General features: G+C 42.0%; 2 protein-coding genes across 3 annotated transcripts in view; one reads left to right on the forward strand and one right to left on the reverse strand.

The window, feature by feature from the left end:
* Positions 1 to 21,655, reverse strand: part of eif2b1 (eukaryotic translation initiation factor 2B, subunit 1 alpha) — a 1,065,098-nt gene that overhangs the window by 60,205 nt on the left and 983,238 nt on the right. The gene's annotated exons all lie outside the window — the stretch shown is intronic.
* The window catches only part of tctn2 (tectonic family member 2), a 51,543-nt gene that overhangs the window by 18,226 nt on the left and 11,662 nt on the right, over positions 1 to 21,655 (forward strand). For both annotated transcript variants that reach the window (XR_013578252.1, XM_078554607.1), the window contains exons 8-15: positions 3,965 to 4,106; positions 8,437 to 8,574; positions 9,795 to 9,944; positions 10,148 to 10,231; positions 16,813 to 16,896; positions 17,854 to 17,971; positions 19,411 to 19,514; positions 20,849 to 20,996. Coding sequence is in view for 1 of the 2 variants with exons in the window: in XM_078554607.1 (XP_078410733.1) it covers positions 3,965 to 4,106; positions 8,437 to 8,574; positions 9,795 to 9,944; positions 10,148 to 10,231; positions 16,813 to 16,896; positions 17,854 to 17,971; positions 19,411 to 19,514; positions 20,849 to 20,996 (968 nt within the window). In the remaining variant the exon portion in view is untranslated. The remainder of the gene's footprint in view (positions 1 to 3,964; positions 4,107 to 8,436; positions 8,575 to 9,794; positions 9,945 to 10,147; positions 10,232 to 16,812; positions 16,897 to 17,853; positions 17,972 to 19,410; positions 19,515 to 20,848; positions 20,997 to 21,655) is intronic.

The raw sequence follows: 21,655 nt of genomic DNA on the forward strand, positions 1-21,655 counted from the left end.
TACAAATAGTGTGCCAAGTGGGATATAAATTATATTCCAAAACTCTTAATCAAATGGTTTTATACCATGTTGGGCGAAGGAATAAAAATTAACTTGTGTTTTAATTTGTCGCTTGTTAATGATGCCAGTGACTTCACATAAAACTCTTTCTCACAATACAGATAGTTTACAGGTATGACAAACTCTGAAATAGTTAAAAGAGATGATGTAACTTTTTGTTGCCTCCGTTGCATTGCTATTTAGAAATGCTTTCAGTTTTTTCACATTCTCTCTCAGTTTTTAGAAAATAAACCTGACCAGTTGCAAAATTCATTCCTATTGCAACTTAAATGACCGGTACAGCAGTGTGCATGTCACATCTGTTCCAATACAGTACCTGAGAACTTAAACAGTTTAACCAACATTCTAGGTTGTAGTTGATCCTGGATTGAGTCTGGCAGATTACTGTTGCATTATTCAACTAAGGCATCCTTTAAATAGAACCCTTGCTGAAAAGCATCTTTTGGAATTCTTTAAATGTAACCACAAGAGACACTATCTTATTACATTTTAAGATGTGAAAGGTAAAAACAGGATAATCTGTTGAAAACCACAAATGGCTATTTACTGCCATCAACTTGGGCATCGCATAGAATGTACAGCACAGAAATGGTCTAATCCGCCTAACTGGTCTACATTAGTGTTTATTTATTTTTATTCATTCGCGGCATGTGGGCTTCGCTGGCTAGGCCAGCATTTATTGCCCATCTGGAATTGCTGTTAAGGTGGTGATGAATTGTCATCTTGAACTGCTATAGTCCATGAGGCTAGGATTCCAGGCCTCTGACGTGCCCTTGTAGCTGCAGTATTTATATGGCTAGTCCAGTTCAGTTTCTGGTAATCCCCCAGGATGTTGATAGAGGGAGATTCAGTGATGGTAATGCTATTGAATGTCAAGGGGCAATGGTTAGATTTTCTCTTGTTGGAGATGGTCATTACATGGCACTTGTGTGGTGCAATTGTTACTTTCCACTTGTCACCCCAAGCCTGGATAATGTCCAGGTCTTGCTGCATTTGGACATGGACTGCTTCAGTATCTAAGGAGTCGTGAATATTGCTGAACATTGTGCAATCATCAGCAAACATTCCCACTTCTGAACTTATGATGGAAGGAAGGTCATTGATAGAGCAGTTGAAGGTGTTTGGGCCGAGGACACTACCCTGAGGAACTCCTGCGCTGATGTCCTGGAGCTGAGATGATTGACCTCCAACAACCACAACCATCTTCCTTTGTGCTGGGTATGACTCCAACCAGTGGAGAGTTTTCCTCCTGATTCCCATTGACTCCAGTCTGTGATGCCACACTTGGTCAAATGATGTCAAGGGCAGTCACTCTCACCTCACCTCGGGAGTTCAGCTCTTTTGTCCACGTTTGAACATAGGCTGCAATGAGGTCAAGAGCTGAGTGGCCCTGGCGGAACCCAAACTGAGTGTCAGTGAGCAGATTATTGTTAAGCAAGTGCCACTTGATAGCACTGTTGATCACCCCTCGCATCTCTTGACTGATGACCAAGAGTAGACTGATGGGGTGGTAATTGGCCAGGTTGGATTTGTCCTGCTTTTTGCATATAAGACATACCTGAGCAATTTTCCACATTGCTGTGTAGATACCAGTGGTATAGATGCAAGTGTTGTAGCTATATTAGAACAGCTTGGCTAGGGGCATGGCAAGTTCTGGAGCACAAGTGTTCAGTACTATTGCCGAGATATTGTCAGGGTCTATAGCCTTCGCAGTATCCAGTGCCTTCAGCTGTTTCTTGTTATGCTGTGGAGTGAAGCGAATTGGCTAAAGAGTGGCATTTGTGATGCTGGGGACTTCTGGAGGAGGCCGAGATGGATCATCCATTCGGCATTTCTGGCTGAAGATTGTGGCAAGTACTCCAGCTTTATCTTTAGCACTGATACGCTGGGCACCCCTATCATTGAGGATGGGGATATTTGTGGAACCTCCTCCTCCAGTGAGTTGTTTAATTGTCCACCACCCTTCACGGCTGGATGTGGCGGCACTGCAGAGCTTAGATCTGATCTGTTGGTTGTGGAATTGCTCAGCTCTTTCTATCACTTGCTGCTTATGTTGTTCGGCACGCAAGTAGTCCTGTTTTGTTGCTTCACCAGGTTGACACCTCATTGTTAAGTATGCCTGGTGCTTCTCCTGACATACCCTCCTGCACTCCTCATTGAACAATTCAATGACTACATTCTGCTGCTGCTGATGGCCTGCAGTGCCTCATGGTTGCCCAGCCTTGAGTTGCTAGATCTGTTTGTGATCTATCCCATTTAGCATGGTGGTAGTGCTATGCAACATAATGGAGGGTACCCTCAATGTGAAGATGGGACTTCATCTCCACAAGGACTGTGTGGTGGTCACTCCTACCAATACGATCATGTAGTGATGTATCTGCGGCAGGAAGGTTGATGAGGATGAGGTCAAATGTTTTTCCCTCTTGCTGGCTCTCTCACCGCCTGCTGCAGACCCAGTCTAGCAGCTATGTCCTTTAGGACTTGGCCAGCTTGGTCTGTGGTGGTGCTACCCAGCCACACTGCATGGTGGACATTGAAGCACCCCACCCAGAGTACATTTTGTGCACTTACCATACTCAGTGCTTCCTCCAAGTGGTGTTCAACATGGAGGAGCACTGATTCATCAGCTGGGGGTACGTGGTAATCAGCAGGAGGTTTCCTTGCCCATGTTTGACCTGATGCCATGAGACTTCATGGGGCCTGGAATCGATGTTGAGGACTCCCAGGGCAACTCTCTCCTGCCTGTATACCAGTGTGCTGCCACTGCTGGTGGGACAGCAGGTGGTGTCTGGGACATTGTAAGGTATGATTCTGCGAGTATGAACATGTCAGGCTGTTGCTTGACTAGTCTGAGAGACAGCTCTCCCAATTATGGTCCATATGAGCCTCCTTCTACCCAGCTTCATTTAACCCTATTAGCATTTATTCCTTTCTTCCTTATTACTTAACCAGCTTCCCCTTAAATGCATTTATGCCTGGATTCTTGAATCTCCGGCCTGCAAGTCACAACCTGGCCCCCTCCGTATCCAGCACTACGGGTAAGTTGAATGAAAGATCTGCAAAGATCTGTTCCTCCAATCACAGGCTGTTTCTCTCCTGGCTGTTAGGCTCACCAGCGAGTGAGAGGGCGTGAGGGAGAGCCTGACACCCTTCCTCCTTCCCTCAAAAGCTATCCACTAAGCAGGTCGGGAGAGGAAGAAAACCCTGGCTGAAAGGCAACTGACCTCTGCTTTCATATGAATTGAGCCGAGGCTAGTACGGAATGCGCGCCATTAGAGGCAAATGCAAGGTCATTGTTAGTTAAACCCAACTCCTTAGCTGAGGTCTGGTCCCCACCTCTTCCCAATGTGTCTCTCTATCTCTGCTTCAGCAAAAAGGCAAAAAAGAAGTTTTCATTGGTGAACTCTGCTACTTGGCACTTTTTAATGGGTATTTTTATTAATTACTGTTCTTTGAAATTATCCATTTATTGCTTTGACATTGATATTTTTGAAATTCATCTTTAACATTGTGTGAAATCTTACCTTACTGAAATTTCATCATCGACCCATTGTGTATGAAAAAATTGAAATGTGGCCCCCTCCCACCCCCACCACCCGAAAAGGTTGGACAAGCCTGACCTAAGCTGTTCATCCTAACTGCTCCAGGCTGTAGCCTCCTCCTAACCCTATCAGCATATTGTCTTTAATTTCTAAAATGTTAGCTAATCAGGGCTCTGGTTAAGTAATAATACATTTCAGGCCTCTGATGATATGTTCGTATGGTCAGTGACCATAAAGTCAAAGCGGAAAGTAACTTAAGAAATTGTGAGAAAATTGAATATTTATGAAATAATAATTTGTAAAACTGGATAAGGAGCAAAGTGTTTCACCTCTTACTTTTTGTCTGTATGTTTATGCTGCAGAGATCTTTGAGTGGTCAATGCTTGAGGAATGCACCCGTGGCTTATCTTGAAGATTTTGACACATGTTGTGTGACTCCTCTTACTGCTGCAGCTTGTACAGATAACCATGGAATTAGTGACTATATCCAGAATGGCCAGGGATGTAAGTTCAATGTATGCTGGAAAGAATGGCACTGTTTACCTAGGACTTTGAGCACCTGAAAGGCAGTGGAAACATATTCAATAATAACTTTCAAAAGGGAATTGGATAAATACGTTAAGTATGGTTGAGGGCAGGGGTGGCAGTGTTGGGGTAGGGGTGGTGGGTTGTGGCACAAATTGCAGGGCTGTGGGGGAGAAAGCAGGGGGTTGGGGCCAATAGGATTTTCATTCAAAGGACTGGCACAGACAGGGTAGGCTAAATGGCTGACTCCCATGCTGTGCAATTCTATAAATAAGATGTGATCCCCTTGTTGATGTCCAATTGTTCAAACTAGAGCAATCTGAGTGGAAGATCACTAAGGTTTCTCAGAGTTAAGAAAATGCTGTCCTTCATTAGCTCTGCTGCTTCTCTGAAAGTATGGGTAATTAGTGAAGCACACTATTGTCATAGTGTTGCAGCTTTGGGAACAGAAGGAAGTTGGTCAAAAGTTGGCCATTGTTTGCTAAGTTATGTTCTGGAAACTCAGGGCATTTTCTTCCCTATCTCAGGTGGGGTTCCCTGTTGTATGCGGAGTCTGGCTGAATGGATCACTGAGACTCTGACCTCTCACACTCAGCCTGGTACTGGAGAAGTACAGGAGCAGTCTTGGGGAACTCTTTCTGAGCTATCTCCTCTCTCTCTCCTTGTTGGAGCTGCCTGACTTCCACCCAGGGTTTCCCTTAAGTGGAACATCTGGAATTGGGATCTCAGCACGTGGAGGATTGTTGGGTGTAACAGCACACTGCCACAAGAATACAAGAAGTAGGGGTATGAGTAGACCATATGGCCCATCAATGCAATCATGACTGATCTTGGGCTTCAACTGCACTTTCTTGCCCATTTCCCATATCCCTTGATTCACTGAAAGACCAAAAATCTGTCTATCCCAGCCTTAAATGTATTTAATGATGGAGCATTCACAACCCTCTTGGGTAGAGAATTCCAAAGATTCACAGCCCTGTCAGTGAAGTAATTTCTCCTCATTTCAGTCTTAAATGATCGGCCCCTTATCCTGAGACTGTGCCCCTGTTTTTTAGATGCCGCGACCAATGAAAACATTTTCTCAGCATCCACCCTGTCAAGCCTCTTCTGACTTTTGTAGGTTTCAATGAGATCACCTCTCATTCTTCTAAACTCCAGAGAATATAAGCCCAATTTATTCAGCCCCACATCATAGGACAGCTCCCTCATCCCGAGGATCAATTTAGTAAATCTTCACTGCACCGCTTCCAATCCAAATATATTCTTTCTTAAATGTAGAGACCAAAACTGCGCACGATATTCCAGATGTGGTCTCCCCAAAACCCTGTACAACTGTAGCAAGACTTCTTTATTCTTGTACTCCAATCCCCTTGCAATAAAGGCCAACATGCAATTTGGCTTCCTAATTGCTTGCTGCGCCCAAATGCTAACTTTCTGCGTTCCTTGTATGAGCACACCTAAATCTCTTTGAACATCAACACTTACAAGTTTCACACCTTTTAAAAAATATTCTGCTTTTCTATACCCTCAACCTGTATATATTTCTTTGCAGCTTTTATGTCCTCCCCACAACTGGCCTTTCCATCTAACTTGGTACCATCAGCAAACTTCGAAACATTACTCTCTGTCTCTCCATCTAAGTCATTAGTATAGATTGTGAATAACTGAGGCCCCAGCACTGATCCTTGTGGCACTGCCTGCCACTTTGGAAAAAGCCCTGTTTATGCCCACTTTCTGCTATCTATCTATTAACCAACCCTCTATCCATGCTAATATATTACCCCCAACTCCATGAGCCCTGATCTTGCCTATTAACCTTTTATCTGGCACCTTGTTCACATGCCTTTTGGAAATCCAGGTAAACTCCTGGTTCCCCTTTTCTACCCTACTATTATATCCTCAAAAAACTCTAATAAGTTTGTAAACCGGATTTCCCTTAATTAAAACTATGTTGACTTGTTATAATCATGCTATGCTTTACTAAGTGCATTGTTAAGACTTCCTTATTAATAGATTCTAGCATTTTCCTAACAACTGATGTTAGGCTAACTGGCCTGTAGTTCACTGCTTTCTCTCTCACTGCTTTCCAAGAAAGGAGGGAAACATTTTCTAACTTCCATTCTGATTTGGCCATTCCTGACTCTAAGGAATTTTGGAAAATCATAGTGCATCTATTACCTCTGCAGCTAGCTCTTTTAGAACTCTAGGGTGTTGGCTATCAGGTTTGGAGATTTCTTTGATTTTAGTCCCTTAAGTTTCTCCGATTCTTTTTCTCTGATATTAATTTCCTTAATTTCCTCCTTTTTAGTCTCTAGGATGCTGTCTCTTTCTGGTATGCAACTTGTGTTTTCTACTGTGAAGACTGCTACAAAATACTTGTTCAATGCCTCTGCCATTTCCTCATTTCCCCATGATAATTTCCCTTGCCTCTGCTTCTAAGGGACCAATGTTTACTTTAGCTACTGGCTCTCTTTTTATAGACTTATAAAAGCTCTGGCAATCCATTTTTATATTTCTGGCTCATTTACTCTCATATTCAATTACTTATCATTTTATCGACTTTTTGGTGGCCCTTTGTTGGTTTCTAAAACACTCCCAATCCTCAGACTTGCTACTGTTTTTTGCAACATTGTAAGCCTCTTTTAATCTAATACTGTCCTTAACTTCCTGAGTGAGCCACAGATGGGCCCTTCCTGCTGAGATTTTGATTTTCAATGGAATGTAGTTCCGTTGAACATTCTGAATTGTTTCCTTAAGTATTTCTCACTATTCATTTACCTCCATACCTTTTAGTCTGTTTACTCAATTAACCTTATCCAGTTCTCCCTTCACACCTATGTAATTGGCTTTGTTCAAGTTTAAGATTCTTGTTTGTGATTGGAGTATTTCACTTTCAAACTTAGCATTGAATTCACTGGTTTTATGATCTCTATTTCCCAACGGTCTTTTACTATGGCGTTACTAATGAACTCTGCTTCATTACACAATACTATATCTAAAATAGCTTTATCCCTAATCAGCTTCACAATGTATTGCTCCACTTCACGATGCAGCATACGTGCCACATCACATTGCTGTACTTATGTGACTATTTAAAAAAACACTTAAAAGCATTTCCATTGTATAACAGTATAGCCTTGCAATGTATTGAAATTATTGTGCAGTGGGTAGTAACAGAACACACTCAAATTTGAAGCTTGTAGTAATTGGGTACTAAGTGAAAGTCCACAGGAATAGCTGGTGTGGAAAATGGTGATGGGATATTAACTTATGAAGAATTGCGGCATGCTTTTGGGATAAAACAGCATTCATTCACTTTGCAGCATGACCTGCACTATACCTGCCTGGTGTGATGAGTACTCTATGCACTTTCTTAAACCTCTGTGTCTTTACATAATTGTTTAAAATGCTACTATCTTCAAATTTATGCAATAGTTATTGATCAGACTGCAAACTGATTTTTCTACTAAAGCATCAAAGTGTGAAAGCTAAATAAAGTGGATATTGCTGAAAAAAGAGACGTGTCAAAGCTTTTCGTCTTGCACTCATCAGGACACTTTACAAGAATACCAATATAAGGGGAAAACAACAATTTAGAAATATAGAAACCTAAAAACTAGGAGCAGGAGTAGGCCATTCGTCCCTTCGAGTCTGCTCCACCATTCATTATGATCATGGCTGATCATCCAACTCAATAGCCTATATTTATACTGTATGTGAAGAGCATGCTGATTGATTGGCAAGTAGACTCTGGTAGAGGCATTGCCATGGAGAATGAATCATTGATGGTGAATGTCAGTTAACTGCCAAGCATTGTTTGAAATTTAAACCAGGCAGCTTGACCCTGATTGGTTAAGGCATTGCCCTGAGGAATAAGTCAGCAAATGGTTGTCAAAATGACTGTCAAAATAAGTGACAGCTATTCACTGACTCATTCCTCTTGACAATGCCATGATCAATCAGGGTCAAGCTGCCTGGTTTAAATTTCAAACAATACTTGGCAGTTAACTGTCATTCACCATCATTGGTGCATTCCCCATGGCAACACCTCTACCAATCAGAGTCCACTTGCCAACTAATCAGCATGCTTTTCACATACAGTATAAATTGTTGTTTTCCCCTTTATATTGGTATTCTTGCCTAGTGCAAGTCAAGAAGCTTGGACATGTCTCTTTTTTCAGCAATACTCAAGTTCTGCACTACCAAACAACTAAAGTGGATATGTTTATTTTAAATGGAAGTGAACTGAAATGAAAGATGCAAGGTCTGAGACTGCAAGAATAATTGGATTGCTTCTTCTTCCATGTAGTGTTGCTACCGATTGTTATAAAGTACCAGAATTCCACAGACCTCAGAAATTTCATTACAGCAACCTCTTCAACTTCCGGGTCAAGTCCTGCTCATCAATCCTTGTTTCCTGAACAGCAGAATATCACAGCTTCTTTAGGTATGAACTCCCAGCACGAGGCTTGTTGAGTTTTTTTTTTTGGCTACATCTTAAGTTAATTTAATTTCAATGCAGCCATGAAGAGTAACCCATCAAATATTGTGCTAAAATGTTGGAGTCAGGAATGTGACTCTCAGCTTCTGCTGAGATTTTCATTTGGGATTCCCTAGAGGGTGACATTGGCAGTTTTGCCTTGATCACTTTGTGGAAATAGGTCACACCATTGCGCAGGAGGGAACCCATTGAGCACTTGCTTACCAAGTACTGATGTGAATGGTAACCTCCAAACAGGTGTATGCAGTGCCAGATGAACTGGATGGATCTCAATGCCACAAGGTGGTCTTGGTGGTTGAAGAAGGTCTTCAGCCCATTTGATCTCATCTCATTTTCCAGAACTAACCCTCTCGTCTTCCCATTACATCATCTAGTAGCTAATTGAGTTTGGATTCTATGTTCAACCACTTTTCTTGGTTCCAACTTTTCGTCCGACTCCGTAAAGAAATACCTCCTAGTCTCTGTCCTAAATGTCAAACTTGTTTCTGACATCCTGACCTGACTCTACTTCAGTGCATCTGAAGGTTTTTTTTGGCTTTGCTTTCTGTGGTCCCCCAATATATTGTAGTTCCATAAGACCCAATAAATTGTGTCTTTTTGAGGATGAAGATCTCCAGCTTATCAATGAGCTCCTCCTGACACCTGGATTAATTTTGTTGCTCTCCTCTGCACTGTCATTAGAATCTAAGAACCGTCTTATTCTTGGGTGGCTGGACAGTACACAAAGCAGTGTGACCTGGACAGTGGGCAGTTTTAGCAGGAACTCTGGAGATTTGACCTTGATGGATTTGCTTATCGACACCTCTCACTGTTGGGAGATGGTGAGCAACGAGTCAGCTGACGCTCTTCTGGCTACTTCTGTTCCATCCACATGCACCTCATTTTGCCTACTTCCTGATGTACAGTAATGTGCATTTGACTGAATAAACATCATTTGTCACTGATTTGACCAGGTCCAAATCTTATTCCACTCTCCTCCAAGTACTCCACTCTACCTTTCAAGTTTGGTGTCATTGCAAGGTTACTATAGAACTGTAGAAGTTTATAGCATGGTAGGATGCCACTGGTCCCATCATATATACTTGCTCTTTGCTAGAGCAATTCAAAGATTATCCACTGACCAGGGCTTAACTAATATTGTAACTTGTTTGTTTTCTTCAATACAGAACTGGTTGATAAATCACATCCCAAACTTGTAGAGGGAATGTGTGAAAATATGATTTTGGGGGCAGAATATGTCTTCAGCTGGAAAGGAAATACGATTTCTAATGTCACTTTGCTTGTCACAGTGGGAAATGTTCCCTTAGATTCTCCAGGTAGGATGTTCTTTCACATATTTACAGTAACTATTGTACAAGAAGTGATTTTGATTATAAATTTCTATTTGGTTATTTCGTGTTAGCCAGTTTTACTCTTGTTTTACTGATGGAATTTAACTCCTGCATTTAACAGTCTGTGTTTGTTTGCCTCACCTGCATCTCTATCTTCATCTCACTCTCTCTAATATCTTCCTTTCCAGCTACTTTGACCCAAAGATTCAGTGTGACTTTCATTAACTTAAAAAATGACCATTCAACCAATGTGACTCGGTCTGGCAATCCAGGTGAGACCACAGCTTATTACACCTTCTTGCATCAATTTGCAGAAAAGTTTTATCAATGCAAGTTTGGAATTTGTGCCTTGTCCTTAAAAAATCTAAGTATAAAAAGAGTCATTTCATGCTATAGTTAATTACACTTTAACTTCTGTTGGTGGGTGAAATTTTGAGTGACCTGGAGCTGAAAATTTACAAGCACCTAGCTATCTGCAAATTTTCTTCAGTAAAAGCAGTGATTAACCTGTAACTAACCTATTTGGGTTACTTCCTCATGGGGTTATAGGAACATTGGAACAGGAGTAGGATAGTCAGCCCTTGAGCCTTTGTGAAACTAAGCCCTTCAGTTTGTTATGATACTTGTACACTTGAAATTAGAACAACAACTTGTGTGTTCATTTCAAGCTTTCAACTTTACAGATGTTACACACTCCTTTTCAAAAAAGGGCAGAGTGATAACCCCAGCAACTGCAGGCCGGTAGGCTCTTATTGATGGTCAGGAAACTTTTAGAGACAGTAATCCAGGATAAAATTAATTGACACTTGGATTAAAAGAATGGCTGTGTGGATATAAATTGACTAAAGGATAGAGAACAGAGATCTGTGGTAAACAGTTACTTTTCAGACTGGAGTGAAGTATAGAGTGGTCTTCCCAGGAGCTGGTATTAGGACCACTGTCTTTTTATATTTATATATATATATATATATATATATTAGTTATCTGGACTTGGGTTTACACAACATAGTTTCAAAGTTTGCAGATGACTAGAAAATGGAGTAAACATTGAGGAGGACATAGACTGGTGAGAAGGGTAGACATATGGCAGACTAAATTCAATGCAGTGTGAAGTGATATATTTTGGTAGGAAGAATGAGAGGCTATATGAACTAAATGGTTAAATTTTGAAGGGGACGTAGGAACAAAGAGACCTGGGGATAAATGTATGCATCTTTGAATGTGGCAGGGCAAGTTGACGACCCGTTTGAAAGAACACATGGGATCATTTGCTTTATTAATAGAGCATTGATGCACAAAAGCAAGGATTTTATGTTAAATGTTTATAGCTCAGTTGAAGTATTCTGATGAGACTCCGAACTGATCTAGCATCTCAAAACTGGGCATCCAGAGGCACTGTGGGCCATTAGCAACAGCAGAATTGTGTTCAATCAGAATCTGTAAATTCATGTCTCAGCATATCCCTCACTCTACCATTACCAACAAGCCAGGAAACCAACCCTGACTGAATGATGAGTGTAGGAGATGATGCCAGGAGCAGAACTAGGTATATTTTTTATTATCGTTCGTTTCTGTAATGTGGCATTGTTGGCTAGGACAGCATATAGCGCCTATCCCTAATTGCCCTTGAGAAGGTGGTGGTGAGCTGCCGCCTTGAACCCTAGCAGTCCATGTCCTGTAGGTACACCCATAGTACTGTTAGGGAGGGAGTTCCAGGATTTTAACCAATGACAGTGAAGGAATGGTGATATATTTCCAAGTCAGGGTGGTGTGTGACTTGGAGGTGAACTTCCAGGTGTTGGCGTTCCCACCCATCTACTGCCCTTGATCTTCTGGATGGTAGAGGATGTGGGTTTGGAAGGTGCTGCCTAAGGAGCTTTGGTGTGTCCCTGCAGTGCATCTTGTAGATGGTACACACAGCAGCCACTGTGCGTTGGTGGTAGAGGGAATGAATGTTTGTGGATGTGGTGCCAATCAAGCGGGCTGCTTTGTCTTGGATGGTGTCAAGCTTCTTGAGTGTTGTGGGAGCTGCACTCATCCAGGCAGGTGGAGAGTATTCCATCACACCCCTGAATTGTGCCTTGTAAATGGTGTACAGGCTTTGGGGAGTCAGGAGATGAGTTACTCACTGCAGGATTCCTAGCCTCTGATCTGTTCTTGTAGCCACAGTAGTCCAGTTAAGTTTCTGGTCAATGGTAACCCCCAGGATGTTGATAGTGGGGGATTCAACAATGGTAATATCATTGAACACCAGGGAGCGATGGTTAGATTCTCTCTTGTTGGAGATGGTCATCGCCTGGCACTTGTGTGGCGCAAATGTTACTTGCCACTTGTCATCCCAAGCCTGATATTGTCCAGGTCTTGCTGCATTTGGACATGGACTGCTTCAGTATCTGAGGAGTCACTAATGGTGCCGAACATTGTGCAATCTTCAGCAAACATCCCCACTTCTGACCTCATGATGGAAGGAAGATCATTGATGAAGCAGCTGAAGATGGTTGGGCTGAGGACACTACCCTGAGGAACTCCTGCAGTGATGCCCTGGAGCTGAGATGACTGACCTCCAACAGCCACAACCATCTTCCTTTGTGCTAGGTATGACTCCAACCAGCGGAGAGTTTTCCCCCTGATTTCCATTGACTCCAGTTTTGCTAGGGCTACTTGATGCCACACTTGGTCAAATGCTGCCTTGATGTCAAGAGCAGTCACTCTCACCTCACCTCTGGTGTTCAGCTCTCTTGTCCATGTTTGAACCGAGGTTGTACTGAGGTCAGGAGCTGAGTGGCCCTGGCAGAACCCAAACTGAGCGCCAGTGAGCAGGTTATTGCTAAGCAAGTGCTACTTAGTAGCACTGTTGGTGACCCCTTCCATTACTTTACTGATTATTGAGAGTAGACTGATGAGACAGTAATTGGCTGGGTTGATTTATCCTGCTTTTTGTGTACAGGACATACCTAGGCAATTTTCCATATTGCCGGGTAGATGCCTGTGTTGTAGCTATACTGGAACAGCTCGGGGCGCAGCAAGTTCTGGAGCACAAATCTTCAGCAGTACTACTGCCGAAATATTGACAGGGCCCATAGCCTTCGCAGTATCCAGTGTCTTCAGCCGTTTCTTGATATCACGTGGAGCAAATCGAATTGGCTGAAGACTGGCATCTGTGATGCTGGGGACCTCCGGAGGAGGCCGAGTTGGATCATCCACTCAGCACTTCTGGCTGAAGATTGTTGTGAATGCTTCAGCCTTATCTTCTGCACTGATGGGCTCCATATTTGTAGAGCTGCCGCCTCCAGTGAGTTGTTTAATTGTCCATCAACATTCGAGACTGGATGTGACAGGACCACAGAGCTTAGATCTGATCCGTTGGTTGTGGAATTGCTTAGCTTTGTCTTTATCACTTGCTGCTTTTGCCATTTGGCACAGAAGTAATCCTGTGTTATAGCTTCACCAGGTTGACACCTCATTTTTAGGCATGCCTGGTACTGCTCCTCCTGATATGCCAGCCTGATGAAGCTACAGTAGGACTACATGCATGTTAAACAGCGGAAACAGCATGCTACCGAGAAAGCTAAGTGATCCCACAAACACTGGATTGGACTGAAGCTCTGCTGCCCTGCATATCCAGTGGTGAATGGTGGTGAACAATTTAAATAACTAATTGGAGAGGAAGCTTCCAAAAACATCCCCATCCATAATGATCAGTGCAAAAGACAAGACCGAAGCATTTGCAACTGTCTTCAGCCAGAAGTGCCGTGTACCTGATCCATCTCGGCCTCCTCCTGAGACCCCCAGTATCACAGAAACTAGATAATTTGATTCACTCCACGTGACATCAAGAAATGGCTGAAAGCACTGGATACAGCAAAAGCAATCAACACTAACAACATCCCAGCTGTAGTATTGAAGACTTGTCCTCTAGAACTAGCCGTGCCCGTCATCAAGCTGTTCCGTTACAGTCACAAAACGGGAATTTACCTGATGATGTTGAAAATTGCCCAGGTATGCCCTGTCCACAAAAAGCAGGACCCCTCTAATCCAGCCAGTTACCACCCCTTCAGTCTTCTCTCAATTATCGGCAAAGTGATGGAAGTTGTCGTTGATGGTGCTCTCAAGTGGCACTTACTCAGCAATAACCTGCTTATGATGCTCAGTTTGGGTTCTGCCAGGGCCACACTGCTCCAGATCTCATTACAGCCTTGGTCCAAATGTGGACAAAACAGCTGAATTCTAGAGGTGATGTAAGAGTGACTGCTCATGACATCAAGGCAGTATTTGACCGAGTGTGGAATTAAGTAGCCCTAGCAAGATTGGAATCAGGGAGAAAACTCTTCACTGGCTGGAGTCATAGCTAGCACAAAGAAAGATGGTTGTCGAGGCCAATCATCTCGGCTCCAGGACATCACTGCAGGAGTTCCTCAGAGTACTGTCCTAAGCCCATTCATTTTCAGCTGCTTCATCAATGACCTTCCCCTCATCATAAGATCAGAAGTGAGGTTTTTACAGATAGTTGCACAGTGTTCAGTACCATTTGCATCTCATCAGATTCTGAAGCAGTCCGTGCCTGCATGTAGCAAGACCTAACAACAATCAGGCTTGGGTTGAATAGTGGCAAGTAAAATTGACACCATAAAAGTGCCAGGCAATGACCTTCTCCAACAGGAGAGAATTTAACCTTCTTGACATTCAACAGATTACCATCGCTGAATTCCCCACCATCATTATATTGGGGGGTTACCATTTACCAGAAACTTAACATCAGCCGTACAAATACTATGACAACAAGAACAAATTAAAGGCTAGGAATTCTGCGGAGAGGAACTCACCTCTTGACTCCCCAAAGCCTGTCCACCATCTACAAGGCACAAGTCTGAGTGTGATGGAATACTCTCCACTTGCATGGATGATGCAGCTCCAAGAACACTCGAAGTTTGATACCACCCAAGACAGCAGACCCATCTACCTCCTTGCATATTCACAACAATCCGGCAACAAGAGCAGCAGTGTGTCCCATCTACAAGAAGCACTGCAGCAATTCACCTAGGCTGCTTTGACATAACCTTCCAACCTATGACCTCTACCACCTAGAAGAACAAGGGCAGCAGATGCAAGGGAACACCACTGCCTGTAAGTTCCCTATCAAGGCACACACCATTGTGAGGGGGTGTGAGGCTGTACTCTGAACGTAACAGGAGTGAGTGACAATGCTAAGTAATATGTTAAAACAACAATGTTATTGAATAATTAATGTAATATGACAATTACAATTGATAATATAAAAAAAGCAAAAAGAAAAAAAACTTTATTGAAAGACGAATGCACTATATCAGAAGAAAGGAAGAAAGACAGAATTTTTTTTAAAGCAGAAACAATAACCCCAAATTGGTCTGTTCCACAACAGCTCCCCAAAATTGATAGCCCCAACTTAGTCTGTTCCATGACATGATGCTAAATTGATAAATTCCCCTTGGTACATATATGACCAAGTTTCTGAGTGACTTTGAGGGTGGACTCTTCATCCAGCTGCTCCGATGTCCCTTCCCCCTGTAGTGTTCAGTGGTTGACTATTCCACTCAGGCTGCAGCGGTGAATCCTGGAAGCTGTGAGGTGCTTGATGTGTCAGCCTGTTTTTAAGCCAAATTTCTGGCTCCATTCCAGTCTTTCGAGGCTTAGTTCAAATTTTCTCAAAACAATGACTCTGGAAAAACATGAATCCTTCTCATTTCTACTCACAGGCACTGCAAGGCTTTGCAGACTTCACAATCCAAGTTCTTTATGAATCTTTTGATGGTGTCTTCCCATCTGCCTTTAAACAGGTTTAGTCCATCAATCAAGCTCCATCTCCTGATGACTACCCCATGTAAGGCTACTCATTGTCTTGGTGTGTAGTTCAAAGGTCATCAAATGCAGTAAGAAAGGACTTCTGATAAATAAAAAAGCAGCTTTTATTTTAGTAGGCTAGAGGGAAAACAGATGTAGACCAAACAACAGCTGTGGATGGCCAATGTGGAAAGCAAAAGTCTTGGGAAAACACATCACTACTGATTATTATTGATTAGTTAATCAAAATATGATCACAGCAACGTTTAGATCAATGTTTACAAAGTAAGATTCATTACAGGTTGACTTAAAAATCACAAAGTGAAGCAAAAATAAAATTACAAAAATTAGTGATTGCGGCTATAGGCCTACACCATCCTGACTTGAAAATATATCACTGTTCCTTCACTGTTGCTGGGTGAAAATCCAGGAACACCCTCCCTAACAGCACTGTGGGTGTACCTACACCACATGGACTGCAACAGTTCAAGGCAGTGGCACATCACCCAACTTCCCATGGACAATAAATGCTGGCCTTGACTGTGAAGCTCATATCCCAAGAATGAATAGAAAAAAAACAGGATTTCAGTTGGGGAAAGTGGGCTTATTCTACCTAGAGGAAGTGAAATCTAAGAGGAGATTTGATAGACGTGTTCAAAATTATGCATGGATTTAATAGAGTAAATAAGGAGAAACTGTTTCCAATGACAGGTTGGTAACCAGAGGACACAAAGTCAAGGTGATTGGCAAAAGAAATAGAGGTGATGTGAGGACTTTCCGTGGCCTGGAATGTGCTGCCTCACAGGGTCGTTGAAGCAGATACAATAGCAACTTTTAAAAGGGAACTGGATAGATCCTCGAAGGGAAAAGATTTACAGGAGCTATGGGGAAAGAACGGGAGGAGTGGGACTAATTGAATAGCATTTTCAAAGAGATGGAACAGGCATGATGGCAGAATGGCCTCTTTCTGTTCTCTATTATTCTGTGTGACCATCTGTCGAATACTCAATGATGTAATGGCATCTATTGATTTCAGGTTACCAGATCGGCAAGCCCGTTATAGGTGCTTTTGAAAATGGCAAGACTTTACGAAAGGCTCCTTTAAGCATATGGCGACCAGGTGATATATTTTCCTGTGGACATTAGAATAACAAAGTCTTTCACCCATTTAGTCTTTAGAGGAGCAGGGACAGGAAAGCTAATGGTTCACAGGCTGCCCTACAAATTTCAATACTGTTTTCCTTCCATCAGTGCACAGACAGTCTTCCTGTCAAATAGAAATAAGAGTAAAATTACATGTAAGGTGATAATATGGAGAATGAGGAAACTCAATGTTTTAAAATAGCTGCGAGAGTTAACTCCTGTACTGAGTTAACAAAAACAGAATTACCTGGAAAAACTCAGCAGGTCTGGCAGCATCGGCAGAGAAGAAAAGAGTTGACGTTTCGAGTCCTAAACGTCAACTCTTTTCTTCTCCGCCGATGCTGCCAGACCTGCTGAGTTTTTCCAGGTAATTCTGTTTTTGTTATGGATTTCCAGCATCCGCAGTAGTTTTTTGTTTTTATCCTATACTGATTTGTTCATTAGCCAGCAAGAGAAATTTCCCATCAGCTGAAGTGCAAAGATTGCAATTTTCTTATTCCTAAGTGTCACTATGTCATGCTATAAATTAGTTATCTTGCGATATTAAAATTTAACGCTACATTTGTGCAGTATTGAAATGCTGACACTGATGCTGTCCATTTCACTATGCTGTCCTCACATGTCACTTGTGTACTATTCCAGTGTGCTCTCCTCAAGCATTGCTGATTTTATCACTGTTTGTGCACTGAGGGAGTTCTGACTACAGGTGCCCTTATTAGAAGAGGTTCAGTTAGAGCATTCCTGACTGCCCTGATGTTGAAGTGAGCAGGGACTGGCCTCCACCGCACTCCAGAACCTGTAGCACTATGTGCAAATCAAGGCCGGAGTCCAATGGGGTTTTAACCATGTTAGCAAAACATCAGCAACTTTAATAAAATTAATTTCTGCTTGTATGTTTTCTTACAATACATTTTCATCCCTTTTTGTTTTGCAGTTGGAAATGGGTTGTGTTCATCAACTCAAACAACATCAGTGTTGTTTGGAAAAGACTCTATCTCTGGCTGCCTGTTGAGGCTCAGCATTGATAACTTTGAAAACTGTGCTATTCTCAGGTGTGTAGCCTGCCCATGTCTGATTCCCTAAAATGTGACATAAAATGTCAACATTTTGTGTTAAGAAATCTAAAATATTCATGCAATGTGCAGGCTGTTTCACTGTCGCAGTTTACCACAGTGACTGTGTCCATCTATAGTTCATTCATATTCTTAAAAAAAACTAATTTGTGGATTAAACTATACATGTGTCCAATTGACGAAGTGAGTTGCTTTCGAAAGTGAAAATGGAGGAACTAAGATGGGTAATTTGGTGGTACCATGGTGTGGTGAGATATGAGTGATATGCGTCGAGTTTCTGAGACCGGCTGGGGGTTGTAGATCTCCACTATTCTGCAGGGGCCTGAGAAAATCTGAAGATAAGCCACCTGGCAGTTGGCTGTAGAATGGCTTACAGAGACATGGATGAAGGTGTTGCTCTGATCCATCTCTGCTGCAAAGGAACGATGTATCTTCACTGTATAATTATAAAAAATTAAATGATACAATGAAGAGAGAATTTATTCCAAATGCTTTTCTGACCTTGGGATGTCTCGAAGTGCATCACAGGCCAATGCAATACTTTTAGAAATGTAGTCACTATAATGTAGGGAAATAAAATGAAAAGAAGACTGTATGAAGCACATCACCATGTTATAAACCAACGGCACCAGCTCAGAAATGTAAGGGCTGCAAAATTCAGACCTAATGTGGCTATTTTTAACTTTCTTCCAGCTACATATTGGAACTTTTGGTTAAGAGACTAGAGAAGCTGGGATTGTTCTCCTGAGAGCAGAGAAGATTAACGGGTGATTTAGTAGATGTGTTCAAAATCATGAATAGCTTTAATAGAGTAAATCAGGAAAAACCTTTTCCAATGACGAAGGGATGACCAGAGGACACAGATTTATTGTTAATGATGCGAAGCAGAGGAGAAATAAAAATTTTTTAAGCAGTGAGTTACGATCTGAAATGAACCACTTGAAAGGATGGTGGAAGCGGATTCTGTAGGTGACTTTCAAAAGGGAATTGGATAAATATTCAAGGAGAGAAAATAGCAGGGATATGGGGAAAGAGCAGGGGAGTGGGACAAACTGGATAGATCTTTCAAAGAGCCAGCATGGGCAAGATGGGCCAAATAGCCTTTTTCTGTGCTACATTGTTCTATGAAATTGTAATTTGTTTAATCTTTGAGTTGGGACAATATTGCCGATGGTGTCTCACCACAGAAAGAGGAGCCCTGTGGCTAGGTGTAACTGCACCTTTGGCAGATTTGCAGGCAGTTTCTGTATGGGAATGTCTGGATGGGACCAACACAGTATATCTGAGACCACTGCCACCCATATAAATATAATATCACAGCACCACTAATATATAATGACACTGCATCGGTAACAGTGCCCACCTTTTGTGTGTGTTTGCTAGAAATGAAATATTAATACTCATCTGCTTTATGACAGGTCTATTGTTTACCAAAACTTTCTGAATCTTGTGCCAACAAATGTATCAAGGAGAGGCAATTCAAACCCTGCTGATCTGTCAGAATGGGTGCCATTATTCAAAGGTATTTGCAGCTGAAGTATAGCATTTGGTGCATGTATTTATTAAATAACTTTATAACATTCTGTATAACACATTGAGCAAATTCCTATTTAATTGCCCTTCACATACCATAAGCAATTATCTAAATCCAAGAACTTGTGGAAAGATGAGTTTGTATTTCTGGTCCTCACAATGTCCCAAAGTGCTTCACAGCCAATTAATTACTTTTGAAGTGCAGTCACTGCAGCAGTCATTTACCAAGACCCCACAGACAGCAATGAAATGATTGACTAGTTAATTTGCTTAGCGCTGGATGTTGAGGAGGAAATGTTGGCTGGGGCACCAAAACCTAGCTGCTCCTTGATTTATGCTGTGGGATCTCCTGCATTCACTTGAAAGGGCAAGATGGGATCATGGGTTTAACATTTTATTTGAAGGGTGGCAGCACTCCTTCAGTACTGCACCCGGAGGGGATGTTTTCCAGCTGGCTGCTCCTATTGATGCTGCAATACTAGAGGCAGTTCTTCCCGCACATGTGCAGATGTAGTTAGTGACATAGTCAGCAACATCATTCCAGTCTGGATTAGGGAATTGGTCTTTACAGAGTGTCACCCTCCACCACACTGTAGAGCACCTGAGGCTCCCTTATCTTTGCTGCTTTCTGGTCAACCAGATAGGTTACTACTCAGATGTAGAAGGCAGATTCTCACATCACTGCATCACACCAGTTGTACCTGATGTTGTGTTTGTTGAACCGGAAACATTCAAGTGCTCAGTGCTTACTATTACAATGAGCTATTGGAAGTCATTATGGAATCCAGAAGGCCTACTATCAGCAGTGGAAGATGTTTGCTCCCTGGCAACATTCTTAACTTTCAGTCAGAAGATAATGAATTCAGGTCTCACTTAAGCACATAATCTGGTCTGACATTTCAATGTAGTATTAAGAGAGTGCTCTCTAAGGGACTGATTTTCAATGATGGGTTAAACTGAAGCCCCAGTTGCCTGTTTACGTGGATATAAATGATTCTATATGAAGAACCCTCTGTGCCTTGGCCAACATTTCTCTTGCAACTAACTCTACCAAAATCTGATTTCCTAATTGTATATCTCACTTCCTGTTTGTGGGAGCTGCTTGTGTGTAAATTAGCTATGTTTGCAGAACTACAATGACCACTTCAAAAGCAATTCTTTGGTTGTTTAGCATTTAGAAATTCCCGAAGGACATGATCAAGTGCTATATGAATTCCAGTTCTTCTGATGTTCATTTATATTCTAGGATTGTAAGATCCTTTAGTTTAGCAAATTGGTCAAGAATTCCAGCAATAATACATTTTTTTTAATATACAAATACAGCTCCACCTGTTAGTTCAACCAGTGGTGAAGATTTTTTACAAGGATTATGCACTGAGATTCCTGCCAACTTGAACGTTCGGTTCTTCACAGCGGTTGTCGGTGCAATTGAAGGCATACCACAACGAGAGATACTTGGAGCTGAAGCTAAGTAAGAAGATGGGCATTATAATTACATTGGCTAGTTGATATCTCTCAAAATAAATCTTAAGATTTAAATGCTGTAACTCTTTCGAGTTATCAACAGATCGCATGTAACTCTTTCGAGTACATTCACAGTTCTTGGTTTCCGGGAGCGGGACATGAACCCACAACCCTCTGATTCAAAGGCTAGGGTGCTATGAACTGAGCCACAGCTGACACCTAGAGGAACTAATATTTAATGTATGCTAATTAAATTACACCCAGATCAGCGCTAATTAATTAATATAGCAGAAGTTTTTCCAATTATAAAATAACTTCTTTCATTTTTGGCTCGGGGAGAGGAGCCATGAGAAAAAGTTATTGGAATTTAAATTCTCCACACTAGAAGTGGCAACTTGTACACCTGTAGTTTGTATTCTTCATCATCTATAAATTCATATCCTCTCATATTATTGCATGAGGGGAATAAAAATTAACCTAGGCACCTGAAGAGCTGAACTCCTGAGGTCAGGTGAGCGTGACTGCCCTTGACATCAAGGCCGCATTTGACTGAGTGTGGCATCAAGGAGCCCTAGCAAAACTGGAGTCAATGGGAATCAGGGGAAAACTCTCCGCTGGTTGGAGTCACACTTAGCACAAAGTCAGATGGTTGTGGTTGTTGGAGGT

The sequence above is a fragment of the Cetorhinus maximus genome, chromosome 12, assembly GCF_964194155.1.
Source record: "Cetorhinus maximus chromosome 12, sCetMax3.hap1.1, whole genome shotgun sequence".
Taxonomy (NCBI): Eukaryota; Metazoa; Chordata; class Chondrichthyes; order Lamniformes; family Cetorhinidae; genus Cetorhinus; species Cetorhinus maximus.